This window comes from Anas acuta, chromosome 1 (assembly GCF_963932015.1).
Source record: "Anas acuta chromosome 1, bAnaAcu1.1, whole genome shotgun sequence".
NCBI classification, from domain to species: domain Eukaryota; kingdom Metazoa; phylum Chordata; class Aves; order Anseriformes; family Anatidae; genus Anas; species Anas acuta.
The window spans coordinates 35597234-35615858 of NC_088979.1; the positions used below are offsets into that span (position 1 = coordinate 35597234).

The following is an 18625-nucleotide window of genomic DNA, read 5'->3' on the forward strand; positions in this document are numbered from 1 at the left end:
AGCACAGAGGAGCAGAGGTACGAGATAAGAGCAGACATGTTTATCTGACAATAATTTGATTAGTCCATTAACACTTTATTTAAATTAATGATAGATCCCTGACTTTTAATGGAATCTGTGTTCCTTATGCCCACAAACAGCACAAATTACAGTAAAACAACTTGGAGGATCTGACCAGACTCGTCTATAACTTGGATGCTACAAATGACAGTTGAAATGTACTACAATTCCTTACAGAATATATTCTCCTATTCTGTAAGTATGGGCTATATTGTTTATTCTTAAACTTTTTTTTTGTATTTGATTTAGTATAGGTCCACTTTACAAATCCATCCACATCCACTGTCAGTATTCGTATTTTTCCCTCAGTAGCTTTTTTTTTTTTTTTTTTTTTTTTTTTACTGCCCCTGATTTTGTAGTGCTTTATCTCTCTGGAAAAAAAAAGAGTCATTCATTCAATTTTATTTTCTTGATTCAATTAGCTCTTCCATTCAAAACTAGTAATTCAGTATCTCTGGTTGTATTACCAATGTTACTGACTGAGACTCTACAAATGTGTATATGATAACATACAGTCCAATAAAACAAAATTCATGGTGTTTGATTACAACAGAATTAGAACCTTTGACATTATTATCAGTAGTGTAGAACAGTATATTTACAATACTAACATGAAAAAAAATAATAAAAAGTATGGACATGTAAGCAAGAAATTAGATTTTATCTAATTTGATTTAAACTATCAAGGAAGAGGCAATCAAGAAAGTAGACTACAGTGTAAATCCAGACCAAACTGGTTTAATCTTTGATGTAGCAATGTAATTTAGATGAAATGATGTCTACAGATGCAATTGCTGCTAAAACATTTTTTTTTCTTTTAATTCCCCAAATGAACAAGGTACTTGTACACACGTGCCCTTCAAATAAAAAACAAGACAAGATACCACAGTGAAAAGCAAGAAACCTATCAGTGAAAAGTACCACTGTTCTAGTATTCAAGTCAAATTTGATCAAGTGGGAATTCAACTTCAGTTTGTAACTAGAACATAAGTTAGTTTTCCTGGAATAAACAAGACAAAGACCTAGTGGATTTTGTTAGCAAACTATTCCCATAGGAATACAAAGACAACAGTGAAAGTTCCAAATGGAATTCTGCAAAAGCAGAACAAGAAGCAGTTATACAAGAGGAAGCAAGTAAGCAACGCCTCATTTAAATCTACCTTTGAGTAATTTGCTTCATGAAACTTTAAAAAGAAGAAAAAAAATAAGAAAAACAACAGCAAGAGCCTATTACTGTATCACAAATGTTTATAACATGTTTCAAATGAAACTACCATTTAATGGCAGTTACAAAGAGAACAGAGGCTCTCTCTTCAGAAGTAGCCGTATGTGAAGAGGACAAGGGGCAACGGGTACAAACTGAACTGGGAGAGGTTTCAATTTGATATAGAAAATAATTTTTTAGAGAGAACAATCAATCACAGGAAGCCTCCCCAGGGATGTGGTGTAGTCTCTATCACTGGATGTTTTCATGAAGTGACTGGACAGGGTGCTAGATAATCTCATTTAGGCTCCTATTTCCACAAAAGGTTGGACCAAATGATCTTTAGAGGTTCCTTCGAACCTGGGCTGTTTTCTGATCCTATGATTAGTATGCAATACTTAAATTATTGTGATAACACATAATAGCAAGATTTTGAAATGTGTTCACTCGTATCAATGTAGAATACAAGATTAGTAATAACAATTCAATAAGGAAAAAAATATTTTAAATCTGTCAAAAAGAGGAAAAAATAAACTTGTGAACATTTTAGTAACACAGCTGTTTGGAAAGCTAGATTTTGGGGGCACATACTAAACACAGGATAAAAATACCCTTCTCATGCTTGAAGAACAGCATCCAAGTGGGTTAATTACTCGGAATTTTAACCAATAACCCATTGAAGATTCAAGAACAAAAACTTTTTTCTAAGGTTTGCAGTTGGAATAAAATATATTAATATTTTTTACCTCTATGTTTAAAGGTATGTTGATAAAAATGCAGCAAACCTGGTACAATTAGTGTCTGCATAAGGCACAAGAAAGAAATCAAGAAACAGAATTGTCAAGAGTTTTCCAGTACAATACAGCTCAAACTTCAGATGCTTATGTATTGATGCCTATATGCAGACAGATACCCACATGCAGCTGTGTGCTTTGCTAAACTTCCATTCTTATTAATTAATTGCCTACTGGATTTTATAAGCAGTTCAGATCTTTACGATACCCATGGAGTGACTGGGACATAAATACAGCTAATACCAATATAGCTGCTTCAGTGCATCATATTGAGCTTCCAAATTCGAGCCCAGAAGAGTGAGAAGGAAAAGTGAGAAGAAACCTCTTGAATTAGATTTGTTGTATCTGCAAGTACTGTACACATTTGCTTAATGCACAAAGGCATCTGCAATGATGTCTGAGAAACTAAATTGCACTTCAGACTTCCCTTGGATACATGAGAATTCAAACCTCTAGCTCACTTGCTTGATGGGTTGGCTTACTTGCAAACTCACTTGATCCCAATCAACAAAGTTTTGAATAAGTCTGAAATTTTGCCTCCACCATATGAGCCTACTTGCTTAAGAAAATCTCAACCACAAAAATGCCCCCCAAAAAATAATAAGTAAAACCTGTCATTTTTTAAAATAATAAAAAAAAGCTTTTTCTTTAGAAATATCAGATTAATAGCTCTTCATTTTAAAGCAGTACTAAAGCCGTTTAACAGCATGTTTTAAAAATTCTGAAGATTCGCAAACAAACTGGTATTTATAATTGTTAAATTACAGGGAGCACCACTGACTTCAGATCTAACAATAGTCAAGCAATAGGTTTGCTCCCATTTCTTAATACATTCACTGCCTATTCACAGAGCCTATCAGAAGGGTGTGTAAACGGGGCCTTTCAGGTTCCGCTGTCCAACCTCTAATGCTGCAAATAAAGAGTCAGACCAAAGAGAAAACAGGGTACAAATAGTTGAAAACAACTTCTTAAGGGAGAAAGGAAGCTACAGGCAAGTAATTCTTTTTCTTCAAGCATTTTTCTCTACATATACAATTCTAAGCAGTATCCACTCATAATTACTTGTCTTCAATGTTCCTAATTAAGCAAAAATTGAAGAACGTTTATCCCAAACGCAACATCATTCTTTGACAATTCTCAAAGTACAAAACACTTATTCAAAATGCTGTGATGCTCCAGTTGACAGCTCTGTAAGTGTCAACTATTGGTACGCAGAAGAATCAGTCATTACTTGCACTCCAGAGGAGTGGGCCCAAACTGACAATTCAACAGTATTCTTTTACACCTTATTACCTTGAATGAAACTGACAGTCTTTTGAATTCTCAGTCATGGGCAAAAAGAGGCAAGGCCATGTTCGTATCAAAAAGGCAACTCATCTTCAATAATGAAGAGGTATTCCTGGTGAGGTAGCATGAGGTTTAATGAAGACAGGTCAATTAGGTTCCTCAGAAGTCATCGTGACTAAAACATTCTGAGCAAATGATCTATACTTAAAACCAATTCATCAGAAGTTGTAGATTCTGCAGACAGAGGTATTTTGTCAGCATTGAGAAGATGCCTGAAAAAGTCAAATTATTTTTGGCTTTAACACTGAAAGACACATGGTAATACACAGCTCTCCGGTGCACTTTCTAAAATTTTGCTGTGTTGCCAAGGACTGCAATTTCTATGCTATTTCCTGAGGGGCAGCTCTAAACTAAACAGTATTTTCATCTTGAGAGTATCTTGTTTTTTTATAACAGGCATGCAGTTAAGGCATATGGAGGCACTTTCTTCAGGGAAAAGCTTAGAGCAAACCTTTCAGTTCACCTGTCCGTGTGGTTAGATGCTTCTTTCCCTACTCCATCCCTTAAGAACTGCAGCTGAATATAGTCTACCATGTTATTTTTCAAGGGATTTTCAGGTTTGAAAGTATATTCCATCTGGAATGTTTTAAATTCCCTGCTGCCACACGGTGGGCAGGTACAATACTTGGCTTTGTATGTTTATCTACAAGATGAACATACACTGATAGGAAGATAGGTAGACAGACAATATTTTTGGTAGGGAAGAACTTTGCATGGGTGATGATAGAGTTCACCTGGAATGGCAAAATTTTGAATGTTTTTCTATATGAGAAAGTAGACCAATGAGATAAGATACATTCTGCTAAGTGAGAAGTTACAACTTGAAATTTTAATCCTGATTTTCCTCTGATTCTAAACAGTGATGTCTATCAAGTTACAGAATGCATTTTCTGAGGATTATACAGTCAGTAGATCAAACTTCTATTCTTACCAGCTGAACACAAGGTAGAATATACCTGGTGATTTTCTAGTGGAAAATGCTAGCCATATCTCAGTAGCTCAGAGAAGCTTTTCCTCACATAGACAAGATTATAATTTCTAAATAGATGTCTAAGTATCATCTTATGTCACATCTTCAGAATAAGAAAACTCCACCAACATTTCCTACTTCACTTTTCTCACTCTTACTGCAAGTTGTAGAAAAGACTACTGATAATGAAGGTTTAGTTAAATTTTATTTGCCGATATTAAACCAGATATAGACTTGGCTTGTTATAGACCCTATTGATGTTCATCAATTATTTCCCCTTGCTAATGAGAAAATGTTTTTAGCAGTGACTTTGAGATGTATTGTCTGTACAATTGTACCTTTGCACATTTACATGAATCTTAAACAAATATTATCAGTCTTTGCATTTAGACAAAGTAAGCTTTGCTCATATTAGATACTCAGTTACGGAAAGTATCTCATTAGCACTGAATGTCCAAGAATCAGCAAGTGATTCAGCTAACTAAAATACCACAAACCATATGATCCCACATTCTTACATTAGATGAAAAAGAAAAATGAAATGTTATTATCTGACAACCTATAAATACTGAGAGTAATGTTACTCATGAGAACTTTGATGTGAAAATGCTTCTTTTAGGATAGGCATAAAGCATCTGCAGGTTTCCACAGGAATAAGCAACACTCATTTTTCAGGAACTTAATTGGAAAAGGAAGAATAGCAACTTTGTTGTACTTCTTGCACTTTGTACCTCTTCTCTGTTCTAACTGAGAAATAATAAGATCACATCTGCCACTAGAACTGAAGAGGAAAAGAACAGCTTTCTTCCATTAGTTAAACTGCCTGCCCAAGGAACAGTGATGGAAGATGATGATTAGAGAGTGGAAGCATTCATCTGATTCTACAAGAAGATTGAGGAAGAAGTGGGCAACTATTTTTTTTTTTTTTTTGGTTGCTGTTGTGGTCTTAAATACATCAAAATGGGTTGTGACAGAAGAACAGTATTTCCTGCCTCCATAACTTCAACAACTAAAGTATTTAGACTTCTTCAGTTGCTGCCACAAGTACATAAGGTACCAGGTTGCCTTGGATGCATTTTCTTGGGCACAGGCATAAGATACTAAACTACCTTTACTTTAACAAAACCATAAACTCAGTATTATTCTTGGCTATGGCAATATTCTCAAACTAGGATCACCAATCTTGCCTTGAACCAAAAATATTTAAGTACTCTTTCCATAATTTTGGATGACCTTTACAGAAGTTCAGAATTAGAACAGCTTTTGCTTTCAGCAAATAAAAAAGTAAATACACAGAGCTTTCACTAAAATGCAAAAATTATCATACTTAGGCTTCTTATATATTCAGCCTTCAAGTAACAGAAATGCTAGTCAATTCAAAATTGAAAAGGTCAGTTGTTAGTGTCAAACTGAACTGCCACAAAGCAGACTACATATATCATGTAGATAATCAAGGCAAGTATGACAAGTAACTGACAACTGTAAACTTCTGTCTCATTAAAACACTGTCAAATTAACCACCAGGTCAATGTCATTGTTAAAAAAAGTTTACAACTTGTTCACATGAAACACAAGGAGCCTTGATTTTTCTGGTCTTAAGCAACAACAACAAATCTAGCCACCACTTGTAAAGTCCAAAAAAGAAAAAAAGCTTTTTAGAATTAGTGTTCAAATGTAAGTTTAAATAAAATGTGAACTTTCATCAGAAATTTTCATGTCCACAAAAGGTAAAGTGAATGTAACAGTGAAATCTTACTTATTTTTAGGAACCTTAGAGTAACACTCCAGTAAATCCAGATTAATGTATTTAGCATAAGTATTGCAAGTATAACATTTAGAGTAAATTCTCAGATTCTCACAGCAAATGGAGGTACAGCACAAGCGTAAGAAGCTATAACAAGTATAGTTATAGTACTTGTATATAACTTGTATATAACTAGTATAGTAAAGTACTTGTTTAGCATGTGAAGGGCAATCCTAGAAAAATAAGCATTACTACACAGGTAGCAAATCAGTTGAAGTTTTCTGCACCAATTATCTCATCAGCAGCATCTTACCAATGGTAAGCATCACAGGAAAAAGTCCCTTGGGGACCCAGGACTTAACGATCCGTGTGGGTCCCTTCCAACTCAGGATATTCTATGATTCTAAATAAGTACAAATGCAATAATATTTATAAAAAAGATCTAACTACTTAGAGATAACAGCTATTACTGTTTCTCAAAGGGGCTGCTAACCAAAGACTGCAATTTCTGAAACCTAGTCAAAAATGTTCATCTAAAATGGCAACTATCAGCTCATCTTTAGTTTATACTGCAAGGTTTATAAAGGCCTTTATACATTTATTTAATTTTTAAAAATGTAGAAGTGGAGACTAGGGTAAAGTGTGAAGTACATAGAATTAATTTATTTGAAGCAGCAGGTAAATTAAGGCGCTGCTTGTAAGGTAGTTTTCATGCCCTTTTTGAATGATACAGAAAAGTGAGTCATAGCTCTTTTCTTCCTTATTAAATCTACACACATGAATGTATGCAACTCTGCAAAGCAGGAATCACATTTGGAAATCTAGCACTCAAAACAAAATGCTGTTATTTCATGACTGAATCCCTACAAAGCTCAAAGAATGGTCAGAGAAATACTGTATGCTATTAAATTTTAGGCATCTCATGTTAGTGGTGTGATTCGCCTTCTGGAAATTCTCAAACCGTTATATGCTGTGTAGAAAATACAGACTCTTACATTTTCTGAAGTTAGACATAATCCCTTGCAACAGGAAGATATCATTTTCCATGATCTAAAGCATTTCTCCCCACTAGATCAAAGTATTTTAAAACTTTTAAAACTTTTAACATTCATGTCAAAAAAAGAAGATGCTCAATTAATAAAAAGAGAAACTGAACTACCAGTATTCAACATTAAAACTAATTTCTGTGTTGTTGATGTGTTGTTGGTTTTGTGTTTTTTTAATTATTTTACTGATTATATTTCTGATTAAAATTTTCTTAGTACATACTATTATATATTAATTTCTTCCATATTTATTACACTAACACGATGCCAATAAAAGTAATTGAAAATGATAATTTTTTCATTTTTTTTCAGGTTGATCAAATACAAGGTATTTTTTTTTTACTTTTATCTCAACCCAATATCAAAGTTCACAAGCAAGTCAAGAAAAAAAAAAAGAACAGGTGCATCGAGACAAATGTTATGTTGTCCTGAAACTGATGTGCCCAAGCTTGTAGTTGCACTCCTGGCCCAAATACCTACTGCCTACTATCTCCAGGATGCTAAAACATGGAGTAAAAATCATACTCAATAGGAACTTATTAACTGAACATCATTCACCTTGAAGTTTAGATGAAACAGAGATTCCAGAGGAAAAGAAAAATATATAAGATCATATATGTAAAATTAATATTGAAGAACTGCAAAGATACTTGCAAAAATACCAAATGTAGAGACCGAAAACTACATGAACCCAGTGTTCAGTCTGGTAAATGCAGACTCAAGAGCCTTGAAATATTGGAAGGAAGCTTGTTTTACAGTCTGTAATTTCCTTCTGCAGCCCTACTAAAACTGGGGCTTTATGCTCCCTCTCTTCCTCCTTTTTTGCTTTTTCCTCCTCTTCTTGCTTTTTTTATTATTAATATTTATCTGAGTTTTAGCTGATATCAACAGAAGTGAGATATTTTTGCATTTGAATGCATGACTCATGCTTTATTTTAAAAGGCAGTATGTTTACTTCCTAAAGCCTGTAAGATTTGAGTAAATATAAGTCAAATTAACCTGCAACACCCCAACATATCTCAAAACTGAATCTTTCTATGATGCATTTTAAAAGATTATATTTTTAAAAAACTACAAAATTTGACCCTCATTTGAAACCATCTCTCTCCTCCTTCTCCCCCCTCCCTGCCCCAAAACAGGAAAATATGTAAATTTATTTTTGCTTGTTGCAAAGACTATTTGTGCAAAAAAGATTTCTTACTTGCAGCTGAACTGAGTTATCCTGAAGTCCTTCCACAATAGGAGAGAATCTATCAACATTCTTTTCCTCTGCTGCTGCTGTTATAGCTTCCAAAATTTTTTCAAGGCTGTAAGAAAATAAAAGCATTTCACTTAGAAGAGATTATATAACCTTCTTCTTCATTTGTTATCTGAAGAGTCATGCTGCCAAAAAATTCACCTGTTTCAGTATCTCAAGTACAAATGTAGGAGTTTTAAGCATTATTTGTTTACTTTGGAGACTTTTGTAAGTGAAGAATGACTTACTGGATTACATTGGTTAAGATACCTGAAAAGTAATGCTAAAAATCTTCCAGAAAAAAATGGCTGCATAACTACTTTCCATCGAACCAGTTCCTTCACATGACAAAAAGAAAAGTCTTATTGATATGACCATAACAAAAATTACTGAAAAAGGTATTTTCAACAATGACAGCATAGTACAGATATTACTTTCAAACGTAAGTTGAAAAATTCAGCACTTAATTTAGGTGCAATTATAATTTTGGATATCCTAAAATCACTTTACTATTTCTGGCTAAACACAGTACTTACATGCTTTCTTCTCCAACAATGCACATTGCAGAAAGGAGTTTAACTATATCAGTCATCATACTAGTTTGCTTGGGATCAATTGCTTTGATCAGCAACAAAAGGCTCCTCTCTTCTCCCAGAATTCTTTCCAATCCATACTAAACAACAGAAAAATGGTTGTAAGAAGAGTTGGAGGGAAACCAAGTGACAATATTGAATACCAAGCAAAATGCAACAGTTCCCTCAAGTAAGTATTTCAAATGACATTTAAACCATTTGAATAATTAAAAAAATAAATGAGGAAAAGGTGCAAAACAGGTCACTCATTCTGTAACAAGAACAAACATCAGCATCATAAGTTTACACTATTCTCAGAGTATATTTCTGTCAAGAAGTAGAGAATGATCTTCAAGCCACTGCTGACAAATACATTGCTTCTCCAAACTCCACACGCTTATATACATTGATCATTTACATCATCTGATTGAACAGCAGTAATTCAAATTTCCAGATTAATGGAAATCCCATACCTTATTGTTCATGAAGGCTCTCAAACATTGTATAACCTTATGCTGACTTCTCTTCACAATTTTGTCTTGGCTGAATAAATTAAAAAAAACATATTGTAGTTAAATGCTGATTATGTATTAAGAAAAGTTGATAATTTTATAGAAAGACATCCTTACTGTTTTGTCTCAACCAGTCTTTCCAAAACGTCCAAGAGCAGCCCCAGACCTTCTCGGCCAAAGTTTTCAACCCAGCTACATGGAAAGACAGACATTAGAATGATTGATACTTCAAAGACTATTTACAATAAAAGAAAATTTTCAGAATAAACAAAAGCAGTATAACTGGATCATTTTAAGATCAACTCTACTGAATTGAGGATCAAGATACATTGCGTTCACTCATTGACCCAATTACATTAAAAAAATAAAAATGACAGTAACCATTAAAATTTTTAATTTTACTTTAAAATGAACAGTTATACTTTCTTTGGTAGAGAATTTTAATTACTAAAGATCTTGCAAAAGAAGAGAAGAAAAACAACAATTTCTGCAACTCAGTGTTCTACCACCTCCCAGAAAAGTATAACCTCTGGTTATACTCTAATATAACCAGAAAAGTCAGAGAAGGAAGTAAATACCCAAAGGAATTGCAGAAATGGCTGCCTGAGATATTAATTTATATGAATACTTCCAAGAGAACACAACAACAGGTAATCAGCTCTTGCCATATCTATCTTTGGTGGGGTTAAACCTGGGCAAGTTGTTTCTACACCTGACAACTGCTTCACAGTCCTGTTTACTATTGGTCAAATCCTCTCTTCTCTGTGGGCAGAGCATCTACAAAGTCCTTCTCCTCAGTGGCTGACAGCAGTACTGCAACCATCCCTTTGACAGTAGCTGTTGATCTTGCTGAAGCAATAATGTTTGATCAATTACCTAACCTTACGTTTCATGGACAACACTATCATTTATAGTCATAGCAGCAGGCATATTCTGCTCTTTGCACTTCATTGTCATTTAAGGGAAGGTGATACTTGAAGACTCATCTCTTTCCATAACTGGCAGGAAATACCTCCTGACACATTTTGTCAACTTTCCATACTACTGCCATAAGGCAAGTCCTTGGATCTCTTATTACTGTCTTTGGCCAACAAGACAAAGTTATTTCATAATGGATCTCTCTTGCATACTCTTTCCACTTTTAAATTACCATACTACTTTTAACTACTAACTGTTTAGAAAACCATCTCTATCTGGAGCATATATAGCTAGCATGACACAGATGCAATATTTTTCACCATCCTCATCATCAAAACACATATTCTGTTGGGGGTGTTGTAACAATAGTTTCTCTGAATTCTTTACATTATTACTTTTAAACATTTTAAGCTAAGGAAATCCCTTGTCATGCACTAAAAAAAAAAAAAAATGTAAAAAGGGAGCAACCCATGTGCAATGTCAGAAGTTCAGCATCATAAAGAGGTTGATCAGAATTAGTCAAAAAATGATCATGTTCACTTCACTTGCAGTATAGCCTCTCCATTGTTTTTTGTTTGTTTTGTCTATTCACACAAACTGCAACAAAATACTTATTATTGATTAAAATTTTAGTATTATTGTAGTAATTGATTATTATAATACCATTTTAAGCAGAATAATGAAATACTTCTATAATAGTGGGATCTTAACACTAACAAATAACAAGCCATTCTGTTGGAAATAGCAGAAGGTAGATGCAGCAGCTCTTTTGAAATACCAAGTACTTCCAATCCCATCACAGGAACGGATTAAAATGTGCTTTGCATCTGCTGGACATGGAACTGTAATGGACTTAAAATTACAGATAGAACCAGATGAGATGCTTTTATATGTTCTTTGTATAAACCTAAATATATTCAAAAATAGGTTTTCTCCTTCCCAGATGGTGTTCTGTTCTAAACACACTTGAAGGCAAACAACCATCAAGTATTTTGAGTATAACTGGCTATATCTGATCTAAAGATGATCCTCCTAGATATTTCTGAGCATATTTTTTATTAGAATTGTGAGCAGCCACTTTGTCATATGTCCAGCAGTTGAGAGCGCTGAGAATGATTTAGTGCATAAAATACTGCTGCATTATTATTGTCCTTTCCTCTGCTTCCACAACAGCAGAACAAAGATTACTTGCAATATCCACAGCCAACACAGCTTTTTGTCAGTCTGACAAAATACCAAGCTATCAGTGTCCCATTCTCAAATTATTTTAAGAAAAGTTCTCTTAATGAAAATATCCAAATTTGTTGCAACTATTATTCAAAAGGAAAAGCAACAATTGTAGATAACTAGTTATCTGTACTACGATGTTATTTGTAATACTGTTTAGCTGTGGTAAATCTCCAAATTACTTTTTACCACCTGTGTTGGGACCTGTGAGGTAATAACATCCTATTTATTTACCTGAAGAACAGTGATCAAGATCAGTGGATACATTTCGCTCTTGAGGCTTTCTTTTTTTAGTGATGGGAAACAAATACTATTTTTTGCACTAAGCCATAGATTTAAATTTTTTTTTTTCAAAGTAGCAGGATCAAACTATTCAACAATACCATTTGACTCTGATTTTCTCTGTGAGCTAAAAATATGCTTTCCAAAACCAATTAATTGAAAACAATGTTGTGGAGCCTCATCTTTCATTATCAACTGGAATGTCAAGAATAGTTAAACTGATTAAAAGATTTGGAAGAAGTTTTGTTGTTTTTTTTTTAGTCTATATTGTCAAAAAGATTACAGCCCAGAAATGTGAATATCTGCACCCAATTAACATAAGCGTTCATGGGGTTACTCATTATGTTCTAATGTTACTCATTAGAAAGATGCGGGCATGTGCTTTAAAAATGTTGAGCCTGCAAGTGTTTATTATGGAGAACACTGCACTGCCATTACATTTCTGCTGTTTTTTAAGGAAGTCCTAATGAACAGCTTGTTTGTTTGTTTGTTTGTTGGTTTTTGTTTGTTTTTTTTTTCCTAAGACTATTTAAAATGCTCTGTTTAAGCTTAGTGAGGTCTATCTTAACAGTCTTTTTTGCCACCAGTCAATACATCAGCAGACTGTTTTAGAACCCGTATGTTGTTACGGTTGGGATCCTTTATTTGATTTGTAGACTAAAATGTGTTTATGGACAAGCAGGGTACATTTTTTTGCAACACTGATGTCTACTGTTGTTTTTACAAGCCGCTGTCAATCTCCTTCTAATTCAGACCTATGCATAGGCCACATACCCAGTAAATTCCTAATGAGTTCTACTCCAATACAAGCATTGTGTGTTCTTTCATATAGGAGGATTAACTTTTCTCTTGGTGTGTGAGAAAAGGGCAGCAAAGGGGATGACAATCAAAAAAAATGAAATGATCCAGCCATATCAAGAACAGAGAGAAAAGACCGCTCTAAACTTAAGAGCATGTCTTATGATTTGCGTTTCTATTCCAGACACATGACTTCTGCAGTCAACAACTGAAGTTTTCTTTGTTAAATCAACACATGTGTAATTAAGAGATGCCCTAAGCTGTTGTTTGTTTTGAAATAAGAAAGGAATGAAATACTATATCAAAAAGTAGTTTCACATTCATGGAAGAAGTGCAGTGTCTACTGTAAGACCATCTGTCAGAAGCACTCAGGTTGATTCTAAACATATTTTTTTTTCATGTGGACCATTATATATTCTAAACAAGACAACCCAATCCAAAACCAGATGAATAGAAGGAAAGAAGCAAGTGCCCATACAGAGGACAACACATCAACAACTCTGCCCAGCAAGCTGCAGAAAGAAGAAAATTGTTGAATCCTCTTAATTACATACCATCATAAGCATCCCCAGCAGTTCATTTGTATTATTTTACACTAAACCAAAAACACTTCACAAAATCATGTGTTCAAACAGTGGCTTAAATAGATGATCTACAGCAAAAAGCTACAAATTCGAGTAAAATTGAGTAAAATATTGAGTATAAAAGAATAGAATAAAATAGTATAAATGTGCATGTATATTATAGATCTATTATATGTCTGTATATATATATATATATATATATATATATATATATACACAAGTGTCTGTGTGTGTGTGTAAATGTGTAAATGTATGCATGAACCTATGTTTTCTGGCTAAAAAAAATACACAAAGGTGCCTATCTCTCATTATTGATCACCCTGACAAAGTAAATTACAATATTAAAGAATTGAGAACATTACAAAAAGAAAAATAAAGAAAACTTTTTACTATTTAGCACAAGAAATCAGTGATCTGCTCTGAGCTGTACTTGTTTCACATTGTCTTAGAATTACTTTGTACAGATCAGTGACATCTACTTAAAAACAGACCTGCAGAAGATGCATAATCAATGCAGAAAAAGAAAAAAGGTATAATCATTCATTAATACATATACATTCATTAACTGGAAAACCTTGAAACATGCCACCTACAGAGCCATTAATTTTAATCCATGAGGAAATAAAAACGTGATCTATCTTTGCAAAATTTGTTAATGATGTTCAAATTCTGTATTACCTGACAGGATTACTAGTCAAGGACACACGAAGTGATTCTAAGCAAGTGACTAGTCTTTCATCTGTTGACCCAGATTTTAATTCCTGCATAAACTCTTGGGGTGAAATCTTCCGACGGTTCTTGAGACTTCCCTGAAAGACAGAAAATGCATTCATTTTTTATTTGGTACACTTGAATAGATTACTAATAGCTAACCTTTGGTTTCACTTCTTAAAATAATAGGAAAAATATTTTATCCCTAAATCAGTATTTGTTGTCCATCTACCAGGTATGCTGAATGCTGACTACATTTTTGCCGATTTATGATCAAGTCTATGACCAGTAGTCAAAAGCAGCAGGCAACAAATGTATGCATCATGCATACTTGGTGAAATACAGTTTTTTAATGCATGGATTCTGTTTATGCATTACAAACATCTTAATTTTCAATTCTCAACAGAAGAAAAAAAGATTCTGAGTTGATCACAGGGCAAGTGTCCAGACAGGTCGCTGCATTCATATAAGAATACAGATCGAAGAACTAGAGCACCAGAAGAGCCTTCAGGATATTAGTGTGTAACCTGAGCTGTTGTAGACAATGCTGTAAAAACGTTTTGCTTAAGGATCCTGGCAGCCCAGCAGCATGAGTCTAGGACTAAACAAAACAGACTACCAGACTACCTTTGGCTTTAAGTGCTAAAGCAAAGCACCTCAGGAGGAAAAAAAAAAAAAAAAAAAAAAAAAAAAAATTTAATAAACACTGAAGTTCATGAATCCCAGCTCTTCACAAGTTGCATTTGCCATCTGTACAAATGTGGCAATACAAATAAACTTGATGCCATAACATAATGACTTTAGGATGAGAATTTACTCCACATTTGGGTTTGGATTGTGCCTTGCTTTTTGGGTTTTGGTCTTTTTTGGTGGGTGGGGAGGCAAATTGGAACATGGAGAGCTAGCAGATAGAAAACAAAATGCAATGGCAAGTTACTGCAGCACTACAAAAGTAGTTTAACTTTGTGAAAGCCAAATATTTCCTAATCTAAGCAATACAGGTTGAAAGACTGACTGATTCATCATTGCATTTGTGGTGTCAAATGTTGCTTAAACGCAAGTTCAAGATATTAATGACTTGTCTGGAGGATACAGAACATCCAACGTTTCAAAGAAAACAACAGTAATACTGAACCAATGAAGTCCTACAATTTGCAATTAAAACTGCAAATCTAAGAGACACTGACCCTGTTCTTAAGTGCATTCCCTCCACTCCCCTCGCCTTTTTTTTCTAAATTAGCAGCAAAGACAAAATTTGTAGACACCGGAAAACAAGTTTATTCCACATAATTCCTACCTATGACATAAGGATAGATACAGTTCTTAGAAAAAAATAACTAAATTCAAAAACAAAAGCCATCAACGACAAATAAAAAACAGTACACAACCTATATTTGGGTAGATCCATTTTGATATGCTGGAAAGACTCCCTTTTCTGGGAGCAGAATAACATTTCTGTGTGAAATACTCACTATTCTGTGATACGGCATTAAAGACAGTTACTTGATAATACTTGATTATATTATAAGCCTGACTTGGCTTAAATCAGAAAATAAAGAGAACTGGACTTGCAGTGCAATAATAACTTGAAATTATCCACCATAAAAGGTGAGACAGTCTCATTATGTTATACAGAGCCTTGTATAGAAGATAGTTTCTTATTTTGGTAGATCCTCAAGAAGTGCTGAAAGCTATCATTTCCTGCTCTCGGAAGCAAAACATCATGAAAAAGTTTCTGTAAGAGGTGAAATCAAAAACTGGGAAGACTAGTTTACAGACCAGACAGATGTACTGCTGTGCTGACAGTCAGAAAGATCTCAACAGGCAGGAGAAACAGGCAGAGAGGGATCTCATGGAGTTCCACAGCAGGAAACGTACCTGGGGAATAACAGTGCCCAGGAGGTCCTGGTGGAAAACTAGCTGAACACAGGGGAAAAGCATCACTAGCTGGTCTAGTGATGCTGATCTAGAAGGATGAGTGATGCTCATCCTTCCCCCCTGCTCAGCATTGGTGAGACACATCTGGAATGCTGCGTCCAGTTCTGGGGCCCTCAGTACAAGACTGACTGGGACATACTGGAGTGACTCCAGCAAAGGGTCATGAAGGGACAGGATCTTCTTAAGTATGAGAAGAGGCTGAGACAGCTAGAATTGTTTAGTCCCCAAAAGAGAAGGCTATGGGTAATATTATGGATAAGTATGAATATTATGACATATTTGACCAGAGGGAGTAAAGCACGAAACTCGCCAAGGGTGACCAGTTAAAGGACAGAAGGCACAAACTCGAACACAGAAAACTGTAAAAACATAAAGACCACTTTTTTTCTTGTTTTTCTTTTTTTTTTTTTTTTTTTTTTAAATATCCTGTGAGGGTGGTCAAGCACTGAATAGGTTGCCCTGGCAAACTGTAGTCTCCGCTCTTAGAAATAGTAAAAAATGAACTATACAAGGGGTTGGACAAGACAAACTCTAGAGGTCTCTTCATCATTCTATCATCATTCTATTCTGTGATAAAGGAACACTGGAGGTTATACTACTTCTCTGCTCCAATTATATTTCCTCAGACTTATAAAAATGGATGTTCCCAATGACAAAAAAAAAAAAAAAGGAGCATGGTAAGGAATCTCAAGGAAAAATAACAAGTCATTTTATTTTGGTATACCATATGTAATAAATGGAATGTCTTTCCAAACATGGCTCTGAATTGACAGAGATCCATAACTGCTCAAACATGAGCGCCAATTCCAATAAATGTACACCACAAAAAAGTACATGAGATGACTGGGGAGCGTTAGAATCAGGAATCAAGGGAACCCAGACAAGAATAATCCACAGTAAAAAATGTTCCCACAAACAAAAAGATTCAGTGTTTTAAATTTTCTTTCATGTTCTGTGGTTAGTTCATAGCTACATAATATTCAGGTTAAAAAGGTGCTAACGAAAGGGAATTTACTTGAACCCCTTTCAGATATTCTCTGGGTCCAAGAGTTATCAGTACGCATTAGTAATGCCAGAAATTAAACATCATAAAAAGCCACCTAGTTGGCAAATTTATTCCATAAACTAGAATGCTTCCAAAATCACCCTCCTCACCAAGATGGCGTAATAAATTCTTTCCGTCAGGCAAGAAAGCCCAGGTCCCTTACAGCTTCGACACAGCTGTATTTAAAGTGGAAGGAAGTAGTAACTGGAGAAAATCTTGAAGCCAAATGTAGAAGATCTCAAAAAAAATGATACCAGTAAGAACTGAATAACAGACTTAATAAAACATGAAAGGTAAAACAAATTACACCATAAGTTGCATAAAACACTACAAATCAACTGCCTAAAGGGTATCAGTGACAAGGGTTGCTGTCTGATTATTTAACAGCTTGTATACAGAGCACATCCTGTTACAGTACATGCCCAACCATTTTAAGAACAGACAGTGTATATCCCTGAGGCACAATCTGTGGAATTTCAGATATAGCTGTGATATAAGGGGGAAATTTAAGTCACATCTGTGGTGTAACAGTGGGTTGGGGCTATGCTAGTGTGCATATGCAATACATACAGTTCCATGGATCTCCCCAGCTTGTCTCTGCAAAGATGAGATAACGGACTGACTACAGACAAGATGGCCAACCGCACTCCTACCAGCCATCACAACAAAGTATTTGACTAAATGTTGCAGGAGCTCTCCAGGTGGGAATTTCAAAAAGTTCCAGAAATTCTCCTGGCAGCTCCTGCTGTGCATAGACTAATTGATAGGCACTGCCTGTATGCCTAAGCATATGGATTAACATCCTGGGTGGTGAATTTGTCATTTCCAGTGACATCCCCCAGCAGTTCTTGCTGGAAAATTGACCAAGGTGGATATAGCTAAGACTTTCATAAATAAGCAGTAAAATGGCTTTCTTTTGATGCCAAAATGGTCATATAGGACAGTCATATGGACAGGATATAAAGTTAAGATAATTAGAAAATGTTTTGGAAGTAATTTGGAAGTAAGAACAACATGTGAAGAGTTCATGGGGAAAAAAGGCCCAGCCAGACTAAATAAAAAAATAATCACTAGAACGACAATTAAGGGAGTCTCATCTGACCTGTCCAAAGACACCATCACAAGCAAGAGACTCGCATCGACACCCAGCCATCCTATTTCAGATTCACTACTCCACCTGAATATTACCCTCTGCAAAAGATGCCAGTAACAGTGTGAGTGCGTGTGCAACGTATCCACAGTACCAAGCACCACTTATCATTCATAGTTACGCCACAGCTCTGCAACATAATAAGAATATGACACATCTGCCGCTGCTCAAGTAAAATGAGAACTGTAGCTGGTACCAATTGTGCAACTGATTATATTAGCTATATTTCTGCATGGGAAAAGCTGCTTAAGTTCAAAATGCTCAAGTTAACTGAGAAACAGGAAATATCTTGAGGCATCAGTGCCTCTAGAAATTTAATTGCTCAACTGAAGAACAACTGGTCTGTGAGCAGATGCAGTATGAAGTCAGCATTAATTAATTCAGTTACAACATTACAAGGGAGTAAGCTGCACAACAAAAATGAAATCTTGTGAAGAAAACTCACTTTATAAACCCAGTCTGTGTGTGTTTAACATACAGAGCAGT

At 34.9% G+C, this 18625-nt stretch overlaps 1 protein-coding gene across 3 annotated transcripts in view; it reads right to left on the reverse strand.

The window, feature by feature from the left end:
- The window catches only part of DIAPH3 (diaphanous related formin 3), a 238504-nt gene that overhangs the window by 191748 nt on the left and 28131 nt on the right, over nt 1-18625 (reverse strand). For all 3 annotated transcript variants that reach the window (XM_068675836.1, XM_068675828.1, XM_068675845.1), the window contains 5 exons: nt 13974-14104; nt 9604-9678; nt 9448-9517; nt 8939-9075; nt 8367-8472 (listed from right to left, as the gene is read on the reverse strand). In XM_068675836.1, coding sequence (XP_068531937.1) covers nt 8367-8472; nt 8939-9075; nt 9448-9517; nt 9604-9678; nt 13974-14104 — 519 coding nt within the window. The remainder of the gene's footprint in view (nt 1-8366; nt 8473-8938; nt 9076-9447; nt 9518-9603; nt 9679-13973; nt 14105-18625) is intronic.